The sequence below is a fragment of the Lepisma saccharinum genome, chromosome 6 (genome assembly GCF_977018435.1).
Source record: "Lepisma saccharinum chromosome 6, izLepSacc3.1, whole genome shotgun sequence".
NCBI lineage: Eukaryota > Metazoa > Arthropoda > Insecta > Zygentoma > Lepismatidae > Lepisma > Lepisma saccharinum.
In genome coordinates this window covers 44,212,577-44,235,220 of record NC_139234.1, presented here as the reverse complement: position 1 = coordinate 44,235,220, position 22,644 = coordinate 44,212,577, and the positions used below count along the sequence as shown (strand labels likewise).

Here is a 22,644-nt window from a genome sequence, read left to right as displayed (position 1 = left end):
TGGAAATCATTGTGATGTTTGTTTGGAGTCTGCCTTCTGCTTCCGTACGGTGCGCCTGCGCCCGAGAGCGCGATGGGTGAAGTTCGGGTTGACACCTGGCGGGAAGAGTGACAACCATAATACAAGGGGACATGTAGATTCGGACGACTTGGACGTGACTTCAACGGCACGCGAGAGCAACGGGAGAGAACGGGACGGAGCGCTTGCCAATCCGGACACGGCCATAGGCTACAGTTCCACAATCGATTGTGCCGTTCGATAGGTTTTTGTTTACTCGTGGATAGCCCCTATTTTCAGATTCGAACCGACTTTTTGGGATCCTGCACACTCCTACAGCTTGAAATTGCTTGAAAATCCTGGGCACTCCACTGACAAAATAAGAGAAATATCCTGGTCAGACTAGTCTGTTTGGCCAAACGTGAAGGCCAAAACAACTCAAGCAATCAAGGTAGTCTGTGGCCAAGTACGTCTACCTTGATGAAAAGCAGCTGTACCTGGCACCACTACTGATTTTCCTGTGCCTCCATTTTCTTGCTGATGTGAAACCAACTTGGGTGAAATGACGGGATTCTCAAAAAGGGTTTGTATAGAATTTGTCTGCTTTTCGTATAGATTTGAATATTGATTTCCTAGTGTCATAACAGTGATTAGATTTCAACATGTAAAGTAGATTGGGTAAACTATCAAGAGGTAACCAAATGAATATATGCAGTGTGATCGGGATTGCTGAACACGTGTAGCCTATATGTTATTTGAAGAATGCGATTTGTCGTAGTGCGAAAACTATAAGGAAAAGGGACTTAAAGGACTGTGTCGATATTTTTAAGTCGCCTAAACATTTAAAAAATATTGGTCGAAGAAAAACTTCCTGGCATTTTCCAAGTTGTCGCAGAATGTAGAAGTCTACACGTGTTCTCATTTCTATGTTGTTTCTAAATATAGGATTAGAAGTTGTTACATTTTATAAATGTATTTCCATTAAAATTTCAGTAACCACCAAACTTCTCTAATTCCCTTATTTTCGTATTTTTCACATTGATACTTACGTATTCTGCATTCCTAAGGGTTCTTCAAGTTCGGGTTTCGTTTTTTGCACGCAAATAATCTCATATCGAGTAAGTTTTCTTAGTTTCTTTTTGCCTTCGGTAACATGCAAAATGGCGGTCACAGTTTCACTACCATACTCGGCATGCAGTGTTTCCACCCCACTGCATCCAAAAATACCTACGTAGCCCCACGAACCATTTCCGGTTAGGTTAGGTTGGGTCACGTTTAGGTCAGATTTGTTAAAAATTGGTTTAGAAAAAAAAATGCGTAGCCCCACACACCATTCTCGCATAGTCCCACGAACCATTTGTGGAAACGTACCTTCTTCAGTTACAAAAACAAGTGTTTGGAAACACTGACCGGCATTGACTGATTACGTCATCACACACAGGCAACATCCGGCTGGAAGAAAATGGATGCAACAGCTTTCGTGCATCGGTCACACATTTATATCGAAAAATAAATGATTTACCGGCAAAATTCAATGAACGATGCGAGAAAACACTTCCCCGAACTTCCACAACTATAAAGAAACTGCATTCGGTAAGTAATTTCTCCTGTAAATTTGAAGATATCCGTCTTGCGGATATAAGAAATCTACCAATAAGGAATACATAAATTGAGCTTGGTAACATTCATTATATCACAGACATTTCTTCATTTTTACAGAAGAAACTACTTACGGAATTGAGTTTCTGTAGCATTTTGAAAGTTCGTGGAGGTATTTTCTCACCGTAGAATGCTGCAGTTCCGCAATGCACAATTCGTAAGTACGAACCATGAGGAACACAAAATATCCGATTGTAATGTGTCTCCGGTATAACGAACTGTTACCTTGAGATTTTCTCAATCCACAAGTTTGTATTCAGGTAATGTTTTTTAACCCTAAACTAACATGGCAGATGTAAGCCATGCTAATATATATATATATTTTTTTTTGGTTGGGAGGGGTGTGTGTTTCTAACCATATGTATATATTTGTAAATTGTTCATCAATTTTTAACTTCATTTCCATTTTGTTGGAGTGTGCTGATAAGTTTACATGTACCCTTCAAGGTAAAAGTTCGGTATATCTGAGACACATTAAAATCGGATATATTGTGTTTCGCATGGTTCGTACTTACCAATTGTGTATTGTGGAACATAGTTCAAGGTGCCATTATGATTTTTACACGAAAACAGACAATTTTTCACATAGTGATTTTTTTATTCCTTTCTTTGCTTCCATAGGACACATCATGGCGGGGACATTTTGACTCATGTTACCGGTATGCAGTGTTTCCAACCTTCACCGAAAAATACCTATCATTGTGTTAGTCACGTGTGAAAATTTTACATTATGCACGGCTGACGGATAATCCGGTTAGCTGACGGATAGCCACACGAACCATTTCCGATAAGGTTAGTTTTGGTTCGTTTACGCAAGCATTGTGAAAAAAAATGAGTTGGAAACACTTACAGGGGCATCAAATGTACGCAGCATGCAGTTCACGTAGCGAAAGCAATGGCAATTGGTCATTGGTGAGTTATTTCTCTTGAAAAATACATGATTTCCCAGTCAAATATATTCCACGATGAAAGAAAATACCTCGACAAATGTTGGAAAGCTTGCAGAAACTCATTTCCGTAAGTAATTTTTAATGTAAAAATGAATAAATGTGTTCCCGATATACTGAACTTTTTTTTACCCCGTTATTAAAATTTCAGTATTCGCTTAACATCTGATATTCCTTTATTTTCTACTTTTTCACATTGGCACTTACGTTTTCTGCATTGCTAAGGATTCTTGAAGGTGGCGTTTAGTTTTTTTACGACAATAAGTTCAATTTTCCACATCGAATAATTATTGTTTTAGATTTTCGGTTGTGTCCTAACACAATATGGCAGGCAAATCTTGACTAACGTTGTCTATGATCACTGGGTGTGCAGTGTTTCCAACCTTTCAAATACCTCGCAAACCATTGACGTTAGCGCCACAAACCATTTCCCGTAAAATTAGGTTAGGCAAGCATAGTTTAAAAAAATTAAACACACTTCACGAAAAAAAAAGTTTAGTTTTTGAGATAGAGAGTAATTATTAAACCACCTTGACGTTAGCAGGGTGGCGACAGACCTGGAAAACCGGGAAAAGTCAGGGAATTTGAGGTGTCAAAAAAAGTCTGGGAAATGTCCAGGAATTTCTTCATTGATTTTTTTTTAAACTTTATTTATTTATTTATTTAAAGATATCGTTGTGGAATTCTGCACTGGGAACAGGGAATCTCATTCGTAAGTTTCGGTCTCAACTTTTAGGCCCCTTTTATGCGCAACACAACCACGGTGCCAGAAACCAGTGATGGCAGGAGGAGAGAGAAATTTCTCTCGCCTGGGCTTCTCTGCGGGAATTTTAAATTCTAATTCACTTTGGAGGAAAATTGTTATAACTCTGGCACTATGGGAGCAATCTACTTCGGATAACTTTTGTTTTGCAGCTAAAACATCAGCGCATGCAACCGTGTACAATTCAGAATACCGGACCAAAAAAGGGGGGCTGGGGGACACACTTCTCCCGAATTTCAATGGAAAAAACAAAAATCTGGAGTTTTCCCCCACTTCTCCCGCTATTTTGGGGAGAAGGCGCAAACCTTAGTATTATCTTCAAAGAATTAACGATTCCAAAGAGAATGATGCATGTTTCATGTTTTTGGGTGCCATACAAGTTGAATAATAAGCCAAAATGTGAAACTGTTTTTTACGAAAAATAGGTAGTTTGCATATTGCTCAGAAAATTGTTATAACTCTGGCACTATGGGAGCAATCTACTTCAGACAAGTTTTGTTTTGCAGCTAAAACATCAGAACATGCAACCATGTACAATTTAGAACGCCGAACTGAGGAAGGTTTGGGGGGGGACCTTCGAATTTCAATGGAAAAAAAACCATAAAAATTGGAGTTTGCCCCCTCTTCTCCCGCTATTTGGGAAGAAGGCGTGAACTTTAGTATTCTTTTCATAGAATGGACATTTCCAAAGAGATAGAAATATGTTTCATGTTCCTGGGTGCCATACAAGTTGAATAATGAGCCAGAATGTGAAACTCTGTTCAGAAATGTGGCATGGATATGTTGGAGAGAGGGAGGTTGGTCATCAATATGCATATCCCAGGCTTAGTCCAGACCTGTCAGTTTCCACCCAAACATAACCCGGGACTTCTAAGAGTATGAAGGTCCAAAAAGCACATTCATTTAGTAATCAGCACCATGATACCATATGTTATCATCGGGCGAGTACGACCTTACTCTGATGATACTATATGGTATTATCGGGGGGGAGTAAAGGTTAAGCCTCTAAATATTACGTGGAAAATGCATTGAATTATCATTTTTTCTTGTCCGTATGGGAGTAGTAAAGGGACTTGTGAACAGATGGAGGGGATAAGAGCAGGTGGCGCCGTCCAACTGTCAGACGTCGTGGTAAGGCATTTTGTTTGGCAAACTTAAGGAACAGGAAACAAATAGGCTCCATTGATACATACGATTTTTTGTCGAATATCGCCACCCGACAAAGTATCTCACTACAACATGCGACAGAAATTGCATGGACTGCAACATCCAACAAAAATCGAATGCTTAAACAAGAACAGCTTTAGACTGCAAATATGCTGCTGGAATTTTATTACACTTCTGGCTCACTTCACCTTATTTAATGTAGCAGTGCTTACGAAGGTTTTCTTTCATCATCCTGACATATTACTTGTTTCGGACAAGTTAACATATGTTGAACATATGACAAGGTTAGGTTCCATTAGCACTCATTTTATTCAATTTAGCATATACAGACATCTGTTTTTCTCGATGAAAGAAAATACACTGAATTCTTTTGAATTTTAACTTTCCACGTCCTGCATTCCACTTCTTCAAGATTCCGTGTTGAATTACAAATTCCACGGCATTTCCCACCCCTGGCAACAACTTCACGACGCATCCTCGACGTGTCATCTTATAGCAAAATCACGGCATGGTTTGAAACAGTGACTACGGGGCATACATCATCTAACACACAGAATGTTGTGCTCTCGTGCAGAAAGCAAATGGCGGCAGCAGCAATAGCGTGTCTGAGAGAGATTTTTGCAGATAAACACATGACTTCGCATTAAAATGGATCAAAACTATATTCCCGAAGTTCAACAACGCTAAAGAAAATGATTTGCGTAAGTACTTTCTTCTGTAAAAAGTAAGAAATCCGTTTTCGCTATACGAAACTGTTACGAAATTGTCAACTTCAAAATTGTCATGTTCTTGCAAAAAAAAAATTGTGTGGTTGGAAACACTGACCGTGGGTTACATCATTGAACGCACAAAAGATTTGGTTCCCGTAGTAGAAGGACATAGAGGCAAAGCTTTCGTGCATTGGAGAGGAATTAATCTTCAAAAATACATGATTTACCAGTGAAACAAATTAAGGCGAGGAGGGACAATTTCCCCTTGGTCTTTCTCGCTTGGGCAGCTGCTGATCACTGTTGCCAACTTCGCTCTTTTGAAGCCAGATCTGGCTGTTTCGTGCACTCGTTTGACTGAACTGTGGCACCCGCCCTCTGCCCCGCTATGATGCCACCACTGGCTCCGGCCCATACATACCAACTTTTGCCATGAGTGTACATTTTGCACGTGGCGTGATATTCGTATAGCTATAGGCTGCATCACCCACCTCTTCTTTCCTCCCCATGTATTTTTATATATAGCGTTGTGGCTAAGATGAAGATGACAATTTTGTTATCCCGGAACCATTTATTTTCGATTTTATATTAACATCATTGGATTACTGAGATGGGCGATGCCGCCAAATCTAGGCAGTGAAAACTAAGAATAAATTGCCATCACTTTAAAGCTAACGGTAATAGTAGCACTCCCACCCCTCTGACAACTAAAATTACCCTAGTAGGCACTTTATGCAGCCTTCGTTAATCTATCTCCTTGAAAGTCCTCTTTAGCTATATTAATGGTGAAATTTAGCTCTATTATGCACATCAGGTTTGGCAACACTGCCAGGATGGCCGTAGGAGGCAAGGAGAAATGCACTAGGCTTATGGGACCATTATTTTATTCGTTCTCTCGGGAATATCAAACATCCGATGACGTAGAAAAGTACATGGACGGAAAAAGGACACGTAGAACTATGTCATAGCAGTAGGAAAAGTCGAAACTCCCATTTGATGAGCTGTAACTTGAAGTTGATGTCCCATAAGGAATACATGGAATTCAGTAAATACTAATTCATCATATTTTTCAAAAATCGTATAAGGCTTAATAATCAACTTAGGAAACTGCTTCCACTTGCCACATGGGGAGAAATTCATACTCTTAATTTCTGCCGGAGATCTTTTTAGTAGCATTGCTCATTCCGACGATATTGGAATAAATGCATGCATGCCTGGTGCGTAATTGTCCCTCTTCGCCTTAAGCGATGGGAAAAAACACTTCCACGAAAAGTGTACGGAAAGTCAGTTCGGTAAGACCTTTCTCCTGTAAAATATGTTTTGGGGATATGATAAATTACTTTTTTTTTCATAGGAGAAAGATGAAGTATTGCAGAATTATAAACATGATTGTTCCAATAAATTTGAACCTTGGTGAAAGTAATGGTATGATTTTACATGACACTTCCCCAATTTTGTTCATATTTAGCATACTCAATAATTTAGGGCTCCTAATCATGAATCTGTAGTTAAAATTTGGTGCTTACGGGTGTAACTTGCAAAATAACGTGTAGAAAATTTTGATTTTAGAATACAAAAAAAAAGGGCATAATTTCGTTAATAATTCTAATATTCAGTAATTATGGAGTCCTGGTGATGTATTTGCAGTTAAGATTTGGTGGTTATTGTAGAAATTGTAAATTAACATGTAGAAGTTGTAAAATAATGTGAATTACCACAATAATTTTCGAGACATAAACAACGATTGGAAACCATGTTTTTTCATATGAACAAGTGACATTCGCAATTTGTTACGTTGTTGGTGTAGGGAGCGTTCAGTTGTTCATGTGAGGAAGATGCCATCTTTGAATGAAGGAAGTAATGTAAAGCAATTTTTTAGTCAGTTTCGGTTGGGTAAATATTAATAATACTGGGCATTCATTCATATTTCTCATACTCACTGATTTAGGACACTTGATCACGATTCTGTGGTTAGAATTTGTTGCTCAAGTGCTACAAAACTGAATTTTTTTGACAGTGCCTGGTCGCAATTAGCCTTAAACCCCTCGAACAATGCACGGGTAGCCCCACGAACCATGCATGCATAGCCCCACAAAAAATTTTAAACTTGGATCTGAAAAGGATTACCGGAAAATCCCATTCCACAAAGAGGGTTCAACACTTGATCGTGATCTAGTAACATCAAAACGAGTTTGTCTTCTGATCGGTCATTCGTGACCGTTTTGGTGTGTGATCCTGGTTCACGATACTGACGCTTCGACTGAAGGCAGTTGTTTTTTAATATAAAAAGAGTGGAAAGTGATATCGAGGGCATGAAAACGCTAGATAAGTTGATGTACAATGCTGATAATTTGAGAACTATGTAAACTAAAAACTGCCAAAATAATAATAATAATTTGTGGTGCAAAGTCGTAATGTTTCTAATTACTGTACTTTCTATACCAGAACACAACACATACATAAATGTCATATATTACGTCAAGGTAAATTAGAACAGAGCAATGTTTATGATATTGCTACATGGTGTTGGAAATATGATTGTATAAATTTACGAAAATACATGTTACTGGCTATTTATACAACACGACAATATAAGAATTAAGAAATGAAAAAATCAAATACTTACCACAGTACAGTAATAATAGAAATAAAAATAATATATCTTTATTGAGCGGGCGAGGTTCAGCGTATGCTTTTCTCTCAAAATCGAATGCATTTCGTAAGGCATTAAAGTCCCGTAGAAGAAGGTTCCATGCTTTCTCCTTCTCCTTTTGTGTTGTGCTGTCAGTTCTTTTTTAATATTATTTTTTTGCACTCCACTAAATCCTTGTACATATTGACAAGGTTGATTAGTACATCTCTCAAATTCAGAGAAGTTTGCAGCTTTCTCCTACATGTTGATACTTTAACACATCACATCACTCTATGGTGTTCTTGATTGTCATTTGTTTTAGCCAGCCAATCAGGTATAGACTTACAAATTAATCTTGGATCAGTTGAACGGAATCTCCTGAACGTCGTTTTTCGGTGGTGCAATGCAAATCTTTAAACCAAGTTCATTTAGAGTGGATTAAAATTGATCTCGTTCATCTGAACTTCGAAATAATCGGCGTTGGTGCACGCGACCCTTTAAGGATTTGAAACTCAAAACCTTGCGATAAATAATGAGCTATCGTGCATTGTCGGTTGAGATCACGGACCCCCCCCCTTATTTTGCAAGTTGCACACGTGAGCGCCAAATTTTAACTGCAGATTCGTGATTGGGAGCCCTAAATTATTGAGTATGCGAAATGTGAACTAAATTGGGGAAGTGTCCGGTATTGTAAAATCATTCCAAAGTAATTACCAGTGTGTGGAGTTCTGAAAAGTGTCATTTATGTACGTCAAAGACAAAAAGTACCTTAGGTAAGTATAGCAGGATAGTGAAAGCAAATGTCGAGCTTTCTGGGGGAAAAAAAAGTAGCACTGTTAGGAGTTCCAAGTAGTCCTATTTATCCTAGGTACTTTACACAAATATCTCCACTTTCCAACAACAGGACTCGAAACGGGGTGTCGTGCTCGAGACCAGCACAAAGAGAATGAAATGGTGAATGCATTTAGGGAGATTATTATAATGCTAAGAGCCCTAAACTTTACTTGACTAACCTATGAAATCCTTTCGCACCACACACATGCAACTTAGATGGCAGGAGCAGTCAGTAAGCAAGATGACAGTAAATGAATGGCTGGTTGTAATACAAGGATTATTTGGGGTCCAAGTTCCGTTGGTTTTATTGCGATTTCATCATGCTAGGAATGCAATTTTAACATGGTTGGATTTCAATTTACTTCTGTTAACACGTACTGCGGAGTTCTTAAGATTTTGTTCAATATATACTTACGTAGTTACGCAGGACAGTTTTGGTTCTCTTAGGATTAGAATATACGTAGTCCTTAAATGCATTCTAAAGTTTTCGAAATCCAAACAGTGCTAATTACTGTCAGGAAGGTTCAATTTCATATAACAATGATTGCCAAAGTTCTATGATAATTAATCTTCCTGCTAGGAGAATTTGAAAAAAATCTAAACCGTTACCTTATTTAAGAGTATACAGAAGTGAAATCAGAATTGAACATTGGAACTTGGGGCAATACTTGAACATAGGGTACAATTCAAGTTCTCTTGTGATTTTCTTAAACCAATCTAGCCAGGCACTGTTTTGCCAAGACTACTAGTTTTACCTTGCTAATTATACCAAGGTAATCAAATTTTTACTTGTCAACTTTTTGGTTAAAAAAAGTCATAGTTTTTGAAATTTTAAGTTTACATAGTTATAATAACAGATTTATATCCTACATGCAATGGTACTTGCAGACCCATTGAAAATACTTAGAGCAACGTGTCTTTTGATTTTTCTCTTTATACCATGGCTGTCATTTCTGGGGTGGATGTTGTGACCTCGTGGGGATGCTTGATGTCCTTGGAAGCCATCCTTGCAATTCTTGGATATATGTGGTTTCTCAATTCGGAGATCAATGCATTTTTTGGAGGGGGAGCACTTGGGCCATGGTCTCCTAATGATTTTTAACCCTCTATTAGTTGTGTGAGGTACAAGCATCATCCATTGACCTTCATTGTGAGATTGCGACACTGTGAACCCTACTGTGCATGTGTACTTAATTATTAAGGATGCTTTAGTTTGAACTCAATTAAGAATTAACCACTAGCATGGCAGTCTAAATACAACAGAAGAGACATTGAATACCACTTTATACATGCACAGTATTGGAAACAAAAGTCAATAATTATTATTTTATTGTGAAATGATGTTATAAAATAAAGTAAATCAACCCGAAAGAATGAAAGTTTCGAAAGTAAATGTGTGTATAATCTGTTGATTTTTTTTAATCTAAAAAAAGTCACGAGTAATTTGGTTCTGTGGTATTGTTCTGGTGTAATGTGTATCTGCATAACAATCCTTTGTGTAGTAACAATATCATGCTGTGAGTAACTTCTCTCTCATTTTTTCCAGTCTATTGTGATAGATGGCAGAGGTCATCTTTTGGGCAGGTTGGCATCTGTTGTTGCCAAAAACCTTCTGATAGGCAACAGAGTAGTAGTAGTGAGATGTGAACAGATCAACTTGGCTGGACATTTTAAGAGGTACCTAATGTTTTTTTATTATTAAACGTGTCTTGTATTCAATATTTACTTCATAATGATTTTATTTTTGTACAGTGGAATTTAATAATGCACTTTTGAATACCTCACCAGACAGGTATATTTTGGAAGTCTAAGGTTATTTCCTGTACGTGGAAAAGAAATGTGTGGCTACATGATATAACCGCAGATCAGCTATAGACAGGGTTAGTCAGTCCCTGATCTGTTGTTTCCTTCTGTGGAGAGAAACAACTGACTTGCTCTTTCTTACGGGAGTTTGCCCGAAAGTCAGTGACATCAAAAATTGAAGACATTCCAATATTTTATGAGATGAAAATTTGACTCAGGAGAGAAATCTAAAGAAAAGTAGTATTGTTGCTCTTATAATATTTTCAAATCGCATACCCTTTATTTCTACCCTGTGTGTACAGTATATATGCTAGGCAATTCAAGGCATTCCACTGGTAGTTCATCTTGACCTAAGCATGGGTGTTTTTTTTGTCTCTTCCTTAGATTAATCCTTATGAAGATGAGAAAAAAAATGTCAAAGAAAAATCACTTCAGCGTAGAGTTACTTAAAAAGTGTATAATTTTTTTCAATAAAATACTGCTTTTTTTCCCTGTAAAAATGCAGAAATTTGGTTAAATGGAGCTGAAGTATTTCGCTTCAAGGGTCAGCTGAGGTTTACTATGCCATATGTTGTATGTTTATTCAGTATTTATAAGCCTACTGAGATTTGTACATAACGGTCAGTAAAAAGCTTTCCTTTCAAACATGCCAGCTTTTTTGCAATCATTGCTTACATCTAGCTATGATTTCCTTATCAAAAGTTGTATTTTAAATTTAGATTGATGATTGCATATGCAGGAAATGTATTTAATACAACTTTCCAAACTTCACAACAGGCATAAAGTGGAACCTTGATTTCACGTTTTTCGATGCACCAAGGTGAAAAAACTTGAAATGCGGGAAAATGTAAAATCTAGGAGAATTTTACAACATTTTGCTATGTTGGGACCATCAAGATTGAATATATAATGTGGGAAAATGTAAAATTGGGGTTCCACTGTATTTTGGAAGTCTCCTTCATTTCTTGTGCTTGGATAATAAGCTTGGCCACATCTTATGTTATATAACCACAGATAAGCTGCAGACTGGGTTTGCCCATCCCTGATCTGTCGTTTCCTTCTGTGGAGAGGAACAAACTTACTCGCTATGTATACTCTTTGCTGTTGGAGTTTTACACAAAAGTCAGTGACATGAAAATTATATGTAGTATTTCATTATTTACATGATATTTGTTATTGTTGCTTTAATCGCACCATTGAGAATGAGTGGTGATACAATGAAATTGATGACAGAACGCTCAAAGAACACCAATGTCCAGGTTAGGATATAAGACCCGAGCCTCTTGTATTGTAGTATAATGTGCTAACCACTCCACAAATGAGGCTGTAGAAAACACATTACAAAATTCAGTTTCAAACAGTTCAAAGATGTAAAATAATAATAATTGTTTTTTTCCCTTTCAAATCTGTAAATACTACTTTCATGGGAACATTTGAGCAAAAATAGTACTAGCCATGTTTTCCTTTGTGTTGCCTGCCATATTTGCTTATATCTGTAATTTTGTCTTGCTGCATGTGTAACTTATTTTTCAAAGTTCTGTAACAATATACAGTGATACTACTAGATATAGCAAAGGATCGCATGTGTAGAAACTAAATGTAATAAACTTTTAACTGCTTTGTCAGTCATATTTTGGAAGTTACTTTATTTCTTGTGCTTGAAAAATAAACTTGCCCCCATCTTATGTTATATACCCACAGTTTAGCTACAGCCTGGTTTGTCCATCCCTGATCTGTCATTTCCTTCTGTGGAGAGAAACACACTTACTCGCTATGTAAACTCTTTTTATGGGAGTTTTACAGGAAAGTCAGTAACATGAAAATGATGTAGTATTTAATGATTTTTGTTCTTCAACATTCCATTTTTTGTCACATTGGCTAATTGCACCAATGAGGATGAGTGGTGATACTCAAAGAACACCCATGCCCAGGCTGGGATACAAACCCCAGATCCCTGGTATTGTAGCGTTTCAGGCTAGACACTCCACACTAGAGCTAGGCTACAGTATGTAAACACATTGCAATATTGAATGTCATTCTGTTCAAAGATGCCAAATCATAAATCAAGGTTTTATTTTCTTTCAAATTTGTAAATACTGTACTACTTTCATGAGAACATTTGTGCAAAAATAGTATTAGCCATATTTTTTTTTGTGTGTTGTCTGCCATGTTTGCTTATATTTGTAATTTTGTTTCTCTGCATGTGTAATTTATTTTTGAAAGTTCTGTAACAATATACAATGATACTACTAGATATAGAAAAGGCTAGCATGTGTAGAAACTAAATGTAATAAACTTTTAACTGCTTCGTCAAACAGTCATAGTTTGGAAGTCTACTTTATTTCTTGTGCTTGAGAAATAAAATTGGCCACATCATATGTTATATACCCACAGATTAGCTACAGACTGGTTTGTCCATCCCTGATCTGTCGTTTCCTTCTGTGGAGAGAAACACACTTACTCGCTATGTAAACTCTTTTTATGGGAGTTTTACACGAAAGTCAGTAACATGAAAATGATGTAGTATTTAATGATTTTTGTTCTTCAATGTTCCATTTTTTGTCACTTTGGCTAATTGCACCAATGAGGATGAGTGGTGGTAGGGTGAAATTGAAGAGGGGATATTCAAAGAACACCCAGGCCAGGATAGAAACCCCACACCCCTGGTATTGTAGCGTTCTAAGCTAGGCACTCCACACTAGAGCCTGGCTACAGCATGTAAACACATTGCAACATTCAATGTCATTCTGGTCAAAGATGACATCATAAATTGTTAACTTTCTTTTCCTTCAAATCTGTAAATACTACTTTCATGAGAACATTTGAGCAAAAATAGTATTAGCTAGTGCTCGAAAAATTTTGTTCAAAGCAAGGTGCCAACTGTGAAAATCAGGTGCCAGGAAACAACCTACTAGCAATTGTGCATACTACAGTGTGTTTCAAAAGTCACGCAACCCAAACTTTCAAAATGTATATCATGAAAACGTAAGAGATATTTACACCTGGTTTTCTGCACTAAACTGATCATGTAGGCTATCACTGGGTTAATAAATTTATTTTAGCATTTATCCAAATGAAAGCAATTACATTATTTGATAAAACATTGTTAATTTGAAGAGAACATAAGATTTGATTTTCAACAATAAATACCAACTCTTAACAATTTGTTGGTGTTTGACTTGTCGTAAAACAGTTGCTTTGTGAGGTACAGCAGAAGCAGGGCATTTTTCTTTGAAAACTTCTTGCACCTGAGTGTAAGAATAAGTAGTAAAATACTCTTCAGCAAAGCGCACACGCTGCTCCAATGTATACACCATGCTGAATCAATTTAAAAAAAACATGCACAGTAGCGGCGAAAGTGAGCTAAGAGAATTCAGGATAACCAGGGGCAGTCTAGAATTCTCTCAAGAGTTCAATTTCGGCACAAAATTTTGATTTTTCGTGGAAATGTATCGCCAATACTTAGGCATATGTTGCATGCGTCTGTTGACAATATTTCGACCTTCTTGTGTTGCCATCTACGGAGATATGTCCCAAAAATGTCACTTTTTCACTCGAACCATAAAATCGTCAGTCAAAAATCCCATCAAATATTGCTCATGACCAATATTGGTCGTAAATGATAGATTGGCATGTTATCAGACATCTAATTATCACCCTTTGATAATTTCATAGATATTTTTCTCACTCAAAAGTTCATTTGTGGAAAAATTTAACCCTGCCTTCCGCCAGTTATTAATTTATCTAACATTTTGTATGCGTAAACTGATAATTTTATGCAATGTAAAATATCTCTTACATTTTCAAAGTTTGGGTTGTGCGACTTTTGATGAAACATTCTGTATGAGAAGCTGAGCATCACGGTATTCAAAACATTGCTAAATCATTTGAGAAATCAGGAAATGGGGGACAAAGAGTAAGAAATTGTTACACAACGTTGATAAAAAAAATTGCTAACTTACGCTGTACTGCAATTTCAACTTACGCTGTACTGCAATTTCAACTTGGAATCATCAAAATTTTTGTACATATTAGAGCAAAAGATCAGTCGCCAGGCTGAAATTTTTAGTCGCCCTGGCGACTGGAATTTTTCGAGCCCTGGAATTAGCCATGTTTTGGTGTGTGTGTTGCCTGTCATGTTTGCTTATATTTGTAATTTTGTCTCTGCATGTGTAACTTATTTTTCAAAGTTCTGAAACAATATACAGTGATACTACTAGATATAGAAAAGGCTTGCATGTGTAGATACTAAATGTAATAAACTTTTTAACAGTGTCATCAAACGGTCAAATTTTGGAAATCTACTTTGTTTCTTGTGGAGGTGGATTCATTTAAAAAAGGTTGAAGAAATAATTGATACATTAATGTAGACAATAATTGTGTAGATATCAATATCACTTTTGGTGAAAGTACAATCAACGGCAAATGAATTAGGAGAAAAAAGATTTTCTCGACGAAAAATGAGTTGGCAATGCTGCGAACACCGAGGCAATCTTGATAAGACGCTTGAGGAGCGTCAAGCAAACTTTCCTGAAAAGCACAACTCCAGTATCGAAGGTCATGCTACACGTGGATTGGTAACTTTCGGGAGCATGCTGTCTGTCTGCACAATTCTCCCCAAATGCCTTCTGCTCGCATTTTATTTTTCAAATGTAGTTCTGACGTTGTAGTCATTTTACAATTATTTGTATTTGTTCTTATTTTGCTTTGCTTTTATGTCACCTTTACAATTAATCGAAACTATGAAGATGGATGATAATGAGATTAAATTGATGAAGAGACACTTAAAAAAGAGATTGCCAGACCAGGACTCGAACCCGGAACCTAAAGTGGATAAGGTGGGGAGACCGTCAATAACTTCCGGTCATGAACTGGAGTATAAAATTTGTAATTGCTCAGGAGTATATTTTGTTCTGTTCATGCCTAATACCTGCTTTCGGACACTTAATTTATAAGTGACACACTTCGTTCGGTGGGGACAAGCCACGTATTGTTTGAGAGGAGGGACACATCTCGTTCATATATTAGATACAATCATGGACTATACTTGAAATGTGACGTGCTAAATAATACTTTCGGAGATCAGTTGGACATAGCAATTTTGATATACAAGTTGCATTTTCTCTACTTATTCATTATGCCTCATAGATAATCTCGCAACAACGCAAAATATTTTAATTGACTCGAATTCACAATGACTAATATATACTGGACCTACATATTTTAAATGCAAAATCTAGGTGGCCAAAATATGCCTCAACACGAAATGAAAATGCAATGTTCATTGAATACACTAAAAAAGCTAACCAAAGCAGACTTTTAACAACATTACACACGTAACGTTTCCATCCTCTATCAGGATTTTTGTTGGAGTAAGATTCACATGGCGTAATAGGATTATCATTCACTACGAAGCAATAGCTATAAACATGAGATAAACCTGAAATGAGGGGTTAGAATTCACCATAAGAGAAGTGCAGCAGGTAAAACAAAACACATTATGTAAGGAAGAGGTATGTAAGTGTAAGTTTCTATGTGAAAATTGACTGAGTGGTAGCACTAGACGATTTTACGTCAGGGATCCTAGGTTCGAATACCGGTCTGGGCATTGGTGTTGTTTCTGAATGTTCTATTTATTTTATCTTCACTCATCTTCGTCGTCGCGATTGCCCAAAAGTGGAGAAAAGCGACGCTAAATAAAAATAAAAAATATATGTGAAAATTAGAAGGTTAATTAAGAGCTGATAGTAAAATATACTCTATGAGCGACGTTCGATAGAAGTTCTGTTAAGATGTCAAACCTGTAAGAAGCAAATAGCGAAGTTGTGTGAAGGATTGAAGATAAGCTTCGATAACATGGTCACCTGGATTGTCTCGAGCTGAACCAGTAAATGGGCGATGTTTAATCCCCAAGGCCATTCTGCAAAACGAATGCCAAAAGAGGTTCGTGTGTAGATTTGGTCAGCATGAAATTGTTGGGTGATGATACGTGAATGGTATTTTTTCTGTTTCCGTTATTTTACGTTGCTTTTCTACCTCTGGATCTTGAATGACGAATAAATTAATTTGGTGAACTGATAAACACAAAAAGCCAACCCCGTGGCTAATTGGTTAGCGCACGCGCTTCGAAGTAAGGTGAGGATGTGTCATTGCATCCCACTTCCATCCATCACATCTTCAACCTTCATCATTTCGATTATCCGAGACTGGTAGAACAGTGACGTGAAATACCAAAAATATCACCCTCGGTGTCGATTTCAAAGTTTGAAGTATTGCTGTTTCTGCATTCAATAGCGGCTCTAGATTGTGACAGTGATGTGAAATGCTTCTGATTTTATAAGAAATAGTAAAACGAAAAGAGCGATAGATATTCCTCTATTTTCAATTTTCTCTAAAACTATTTTCCCCGACTGTGGTGACAATGAATTCTATGTAGTATGAGAAATATACTTTAAATTAATTTATACTAATTTATGCATATGCCACTGATTAAGAGAGCCTCCACGATGGCGCAAGGAAATCGTCGCCGCATTGTAATCAAAGAGTTCTCGGTTCGATGCCCGGTGGAGGCACATAGTTATTCGGATTCTAGTTTAAACTGTAGATCTCGTCCCGGTTTGCCTATTTGTGCATAAAACTCAGACTCAGAATGATTAAGGACTTTTCGAAATATTCTGTCGGTATCGGAATGGCAACTTTCTTCAGAACGAAAATGAATTCGTAAAGCAATAATACGCACAGCACCTCTAATTACCCACTGCCATTCAACACTCTACTATTCGTAAATTCGGAATTATTATTTTAGGGTTCAAATTCTGTCATCTGAAAGAGGGACACTTGGCCCCAAAAGATTCAGGTTTGTTAACATTTACTAGTTAAGGATATTTTTGTTAAGCTCCTGGGACCTGAGGAACAAAAATATAGATCTTTTAAAATGATTTCTCAAATTAAATGTAGAAATTATGCAGCACACTAGCCCAGGGACGCTATAGCTTATTCATGGGATAGAAAAATTGTCATTTCCGCCCCCCTCGCCAAGCTGTATATTCGATTGACTTAGATTCGAGTGTTAATATTAGTTATGATTATTGGTAAGGTGATAATGGGTTCCATCATTTATTGAAACTTACGTAACTATGCTATTGGTTATACAGTATAAACAATAATAATTACAATTATCGTGCCTAGCACTCTGATTACTCTACTGGGAAGATAATTTACACCTGTAAGTTTTCCGAAACAAATACACATTTCACTTCGTATGAAGAATCGGCGATGAAATTTCGTAAGTAGAAATTCAGTAGCATTAGTTTACCTTAACTTTCGCAAGATATGAAAAATTCCATTTTTGAATCGTTGGATCGTAATGTCGTGACCATCCCTGATATTTTCCATGCATATCAACGATATTTTTTTGAAAATAGAGTTAGCAACCCTTAATTGAAGACCAAGTGAATGACTTGCAATGTGGTAGTCGGAAACCTGGTCAGGACGAGCAATCGTTCATTGGAGCTACGGAGTCAAAATGCCATACACGTCTGAAGCTACTCGTGGCCGCACAATTTCCGATATCGCAATAGCCATTGGAAGGCATGAAAATGTTGTTCGTCATTGGATAGAGCATTTTCAACATGAAGGAGAAGAGGGCCTGAAAACAAGAAGGAAAACAGGGCGCCGCAGAGTGACATCGGGAGAGCAAGATGCTGCTATTGTGGAACACATTGCAAATCATCCATTTTCTCCAGCCAGTATTGTTGCCAGACATTTACAACTGCAGTGTTCAAGTGATACAATACGAAGGCGTCTACAAGCTGCGGGGATACGGCACAGAACACCAGCGAAGAAAGTGCAACTCACAGCGCAACACGTAAATGCTCGTCTTGGGTTCGCTTTACAATATCTACCCATGACAAATGTCTTTTGGGAAACAGTAATTTGGACTGACAAGAAAGTGTTTTGTTCGGATGAAGATGGTCAAATTAATTTGTGGCGACTGGACAGAACTCGTTATGATCCAGGATACGTTCGTAGCAATCGAAGAAGTGGAAGAATTTCAGTGGCATTTTGGGCGTGGATCAGTGCAGTTGGTGCAGGAGATATCGTAGAAATATCCTCGAGGATGGATTCCGAAGAATATATTAAAGTGCTTGAAGAACATATGCTACCGACAGTTCGCGTTATTTATCCTTGGGAGGAAATGCCCATCATCAACTTCGTTCATGATAATTGCAGTATCGATACGTCCAAAAGAACGAAGCAATGGCTTGCACATCACCCTGACATTTAGCCATTCGAATGGCCAGCAAAATCACCAGACCTCAATCCAATTGAAAACGTATGGTCCATTATGGTGAGAGAATGCGAACCTGGCTATGAAAGAACAAGAGAACAATTAAGTGGCCATGTGTATGACGTATGGAGAACTATACAGAACAGGCCACGTATTTGTCATAGACTTGTTGAATCTATGCCCAGAAGATTACGTGAGGTAATCGACAACAATGGCTGGTGGACTCATTACTGAACACACGTCAACATTATTTGAAACATTGAAAATCAAGTTTATTTTATGTTTGTTTGAATGAGTGTGTCCTTTCTTTCTTTCTGTTTTCCCTAGAGACGATATATTTATTTTCTTTGAAACATTTTGAACTCTGATTTTTACAAGGCTGTATTAATTTAGCATGTGACACAATGGTCTCAAAATATGGCATTTCAGTTTAGAACAGGCAAACTAAAGTCGAGTTTGCAAAAGCAAATACATTTTTTTCACCCTGGTAACTTATTGTTTCTTCCAATTATCGAGTGCTTTCTTTGCTTTGTGTTGCTCTAGGTCACTCAGTCGCCATTTTTGTTTGTGAGCATATACTAAGTTTGATTGAAGCTTATCCTCTATCCTTTCATCATACAACTTGACTATAGGCTTCAGGTTTGACATCTTAATAGAATTTCTATCAAATATAAATCATCAACTTGAAATATATTTCACTTACTAGCTCCTACTTTCCAAAATTTGGTATGTTTGGTTTTCTGATGATACACGTGATATCGTAAAATTTGAATATGATAGATTTGTATTTTATACCTATGGAGATTACTTACTTACTTTTGTATCTCAGATCTCTTGTGATTACCTACAAATTATGCGAAACAATACACTAAACATCCCCTCCCCCCGACCTGTTTTCAAGGATCGATCCAGCATCCACCTCACAGAAATTTCCATCTCGATCATTGCATATCAAATGAGTGTAGGTCTTCGTGAATCTTCCCTGTAATGCAGATCCATAATTTGCTCTAGAGCATGTGAAGATAACTGAAAGCAATACTTGTGTATATAATTTCAATTTTGAACTATTCATTCATCTATTTACTTCTTTCATTGTGGGAGGGAGACTGGCAGTCGGGAGATAGGCCAAGGCCATTCCAGGGCTGTATATCCACGTTTTTTTTTTTTTTTTTACTTTTTTCGGTCCGGCGTTCCATACCCGGTGGAAGCACATAGTGTTTCGGATCTCACTTTACAACGTATGTCAAGTCCCGATTAGCTTTTCTATGCAAAACGTGGATTGAAAAAATTACTTAGTCAAAATTTGTGACGGTTAGTTACTGATCGCAAGTTGCATTGTTGCAGAATATGCGAATACTAGACGTGTTGAAAGCAGAGGTGTTCATTTGGAATCAAACTCCCTCACCCTCCGAGATCGCAGTAGCCCTCACCCTCCACCGCCCTCACCCTCACAAGTCTTCCGGAGGGTGAGGGTGAGGTCTGCCCTCACGAGGGTGACCACATCTGGTTAAAGAATCACGACGATGAGGATGAGTCATGATATGATAAAAGCACACAAAAAACAATGCCCAGACCGGTATTATTTTAAAAAAGGAATACACCTTTTCGGTAGTATCCCCCGTCATTCACACATTTCTCAAACTTTCACACATGTCAATTTTTACTCTAATTGTTTCTCGGATATGAACGAGATGTGCCTCCCCAAACGCCCCGTCAAACAAAAAGCGGATTCTCCCCGACAAACACATTTTGGATCTAATACCACTCATAAATTAAGTGTTCAGAAACAGATATTAGGTATGAATATACGATGAAATACTCCTTGGCAATTACAAATAATTATAAGCTAACTCGTGGCCGAGAGTTAGAACGATGTGACTAAACTTCCCCGCTCTTGCTTCCGAGTTCGAGGCCTGGTCTCAGCATGGAGTTATATCTCTGCAGTGTTTCCTTATCAATTTAATGTAATTATCATCCATCCTCATAGTTGCGACAAATTATAAATGTATCATGGTAAAAACAAAGCAAAATAAGAAAAAATATATTGTAACATTACTGCAATGTCAGAACTACGTTGGCAAAAAAAAGTGAACACCAGATCATTTTCAAACAGGCATTTGGGGAGAACTGTGTAGAGGTAGACAGACAACATGCTCCCGAAAGTTGCCAATCGACATGACCTTCGGTACTGAAGTTGTGCGTTGAGAAAACTTTGCTTGAGGCTCCTCAAGCGTCTTATCACAAATGCCTCGGTGTTCGCAGCATTGCCAACTCATTTTTCGTCGAGAAAATCTTTTTTCTCCTAATTCATTTGCTGTTGATTGTACATTACTCTCGTTTTCATTGAATACTGTTTATTAGGGTCTAAGAAAGGAAATGAAATAGATGTACTGATGGGATGATGCTAATTGGAAAGGAAACTTATATGAAAACTGTAAACACACTGAAATTTCTCTCGATTTAAATCTGCGTGATTTTGCCATTCTGATATTGCTTTTACTGCGTATTTTTTAAGGGAGATATTCAGAATTACATAAATTTGTAAAAAAAAATCATTCTAAGGTACTAGCTAATATGAAGTCTTCGAGTATTTGAAATGGACCATAGCTGGGAGTTACCACTGGTGGTACATTTTGATTTATTGAATTGGATACAGTGGCATGCCTGGGGGGGGGGGGACAGGGGAGGGCTCATAACTTTTCCATTTGGTTCATTATTCCCCCCCCCCCCAAAAAAAATATATATTAGGAGCAAGAAAGATAAGAAAATGAGGGCTGTATATGTACTCTCTGTCCCTCTCACAAATCTTGGGTATGCCGCTGAGCAGTCACTGATCCTTGTTTCCATTGTTGTTATGTACAGAAACAGAAAAATGTATATTTACATATATTAATTGTTTGGTTTAATTAAACAGTTCAAATATTATACAGGGCCTTCTATCAGAAAGCCTTTCTTTAAAAAGAAGAAAAAAAACAAAGTATCTATATGTGTGGTGCCAAAACCTTGCAAAAGAAATACTCCAATTTTGATCAAAAATTATTTTTTATAAATAAAAATCATGATTTTTATGCACCCTGTTTCTTGTGCTTGGAAAATAAACTTGGCCACATCTTATGTTATATACCCACAGTTTAGCTACAGCCTGGTTTGTCCATCCCTGATCTGTCGTTTCCTTCTGTGGAGAGAAACACACTTAATCGCTATGTAAACTCTCTTTATGGGAGTTTTCCACGAAAGTCAGTAACATGAAAATGATGTAGTATTTAATGATTTTTGTTCTTCAACATTCCATTTTTTGTCACTTTGGCTAATTGCACCAATGAGGATGAGTGGTGATACTCAAAGAACACCCATGCCCAGGCTGGGATACAAACCCCAGATCCCTGGTATTGTAGCGATTCAGGCTAGACACTCCACACTAGAGCTAGGCTACAGTATGTAAACACATTGCAATATTCAATGTCATTCTGTTCAAAGATGCCAAATCATAAATCAAGGTTTTATTTTCTTTCTTTCAAATTTGTAAGTACTGTACTACTTTCATGAGAACATTTGTGCAAAAATAGTATTAGCCATATTTTTTTTTTTTTGTGTCTTGTCTGCCATGTTTGCTTATATTTGTAATGTTGTGTGTCTGCATGTGTAGTTTATTTTTGAAAGTTCTGTAACAAAATACAGTGATACTACTAGATATAGAAAAGGCTAGCATGTGTAGAAACTAAATGTAATAAACTTTTAACTGCTTCGTCAAACAGTCATAGTTTGGAAGTCTACTTTAGTTCTTGTGCTTGAGAAATAAAATTGGCCACATCATATGTTATATACCCACAGATTAGCTACAGACT

General features: G+C 37.3%; 1 protein-coding gene across 1 annotated transcript in view; it reads left to right on the top strand.

Annotated features, from left to right (window-relative positions):
* The first annotated feature begins 465 nt into the window (after positions 1-465).
* Positions 466-22,644, top strand: part of RpL13A (ribosomal protein L13A) — a 51,723-nt gene continuing 29,544 nt past the window's right edge. The window contains exons 1-2 of the mRNA XM_083124720.1: positions 466-580; positions 10,253-10,383. Of these exons, the coding sequence (XP_082980846.1) occupies positions 560-580; positions 10,253-10,383 (152 nt within the window). The 5' untranslated portion in view covers positions 466-559. The remainder of the gene's footprint in view (positions 581-10,252; positions 10,384-22,644) is intronic.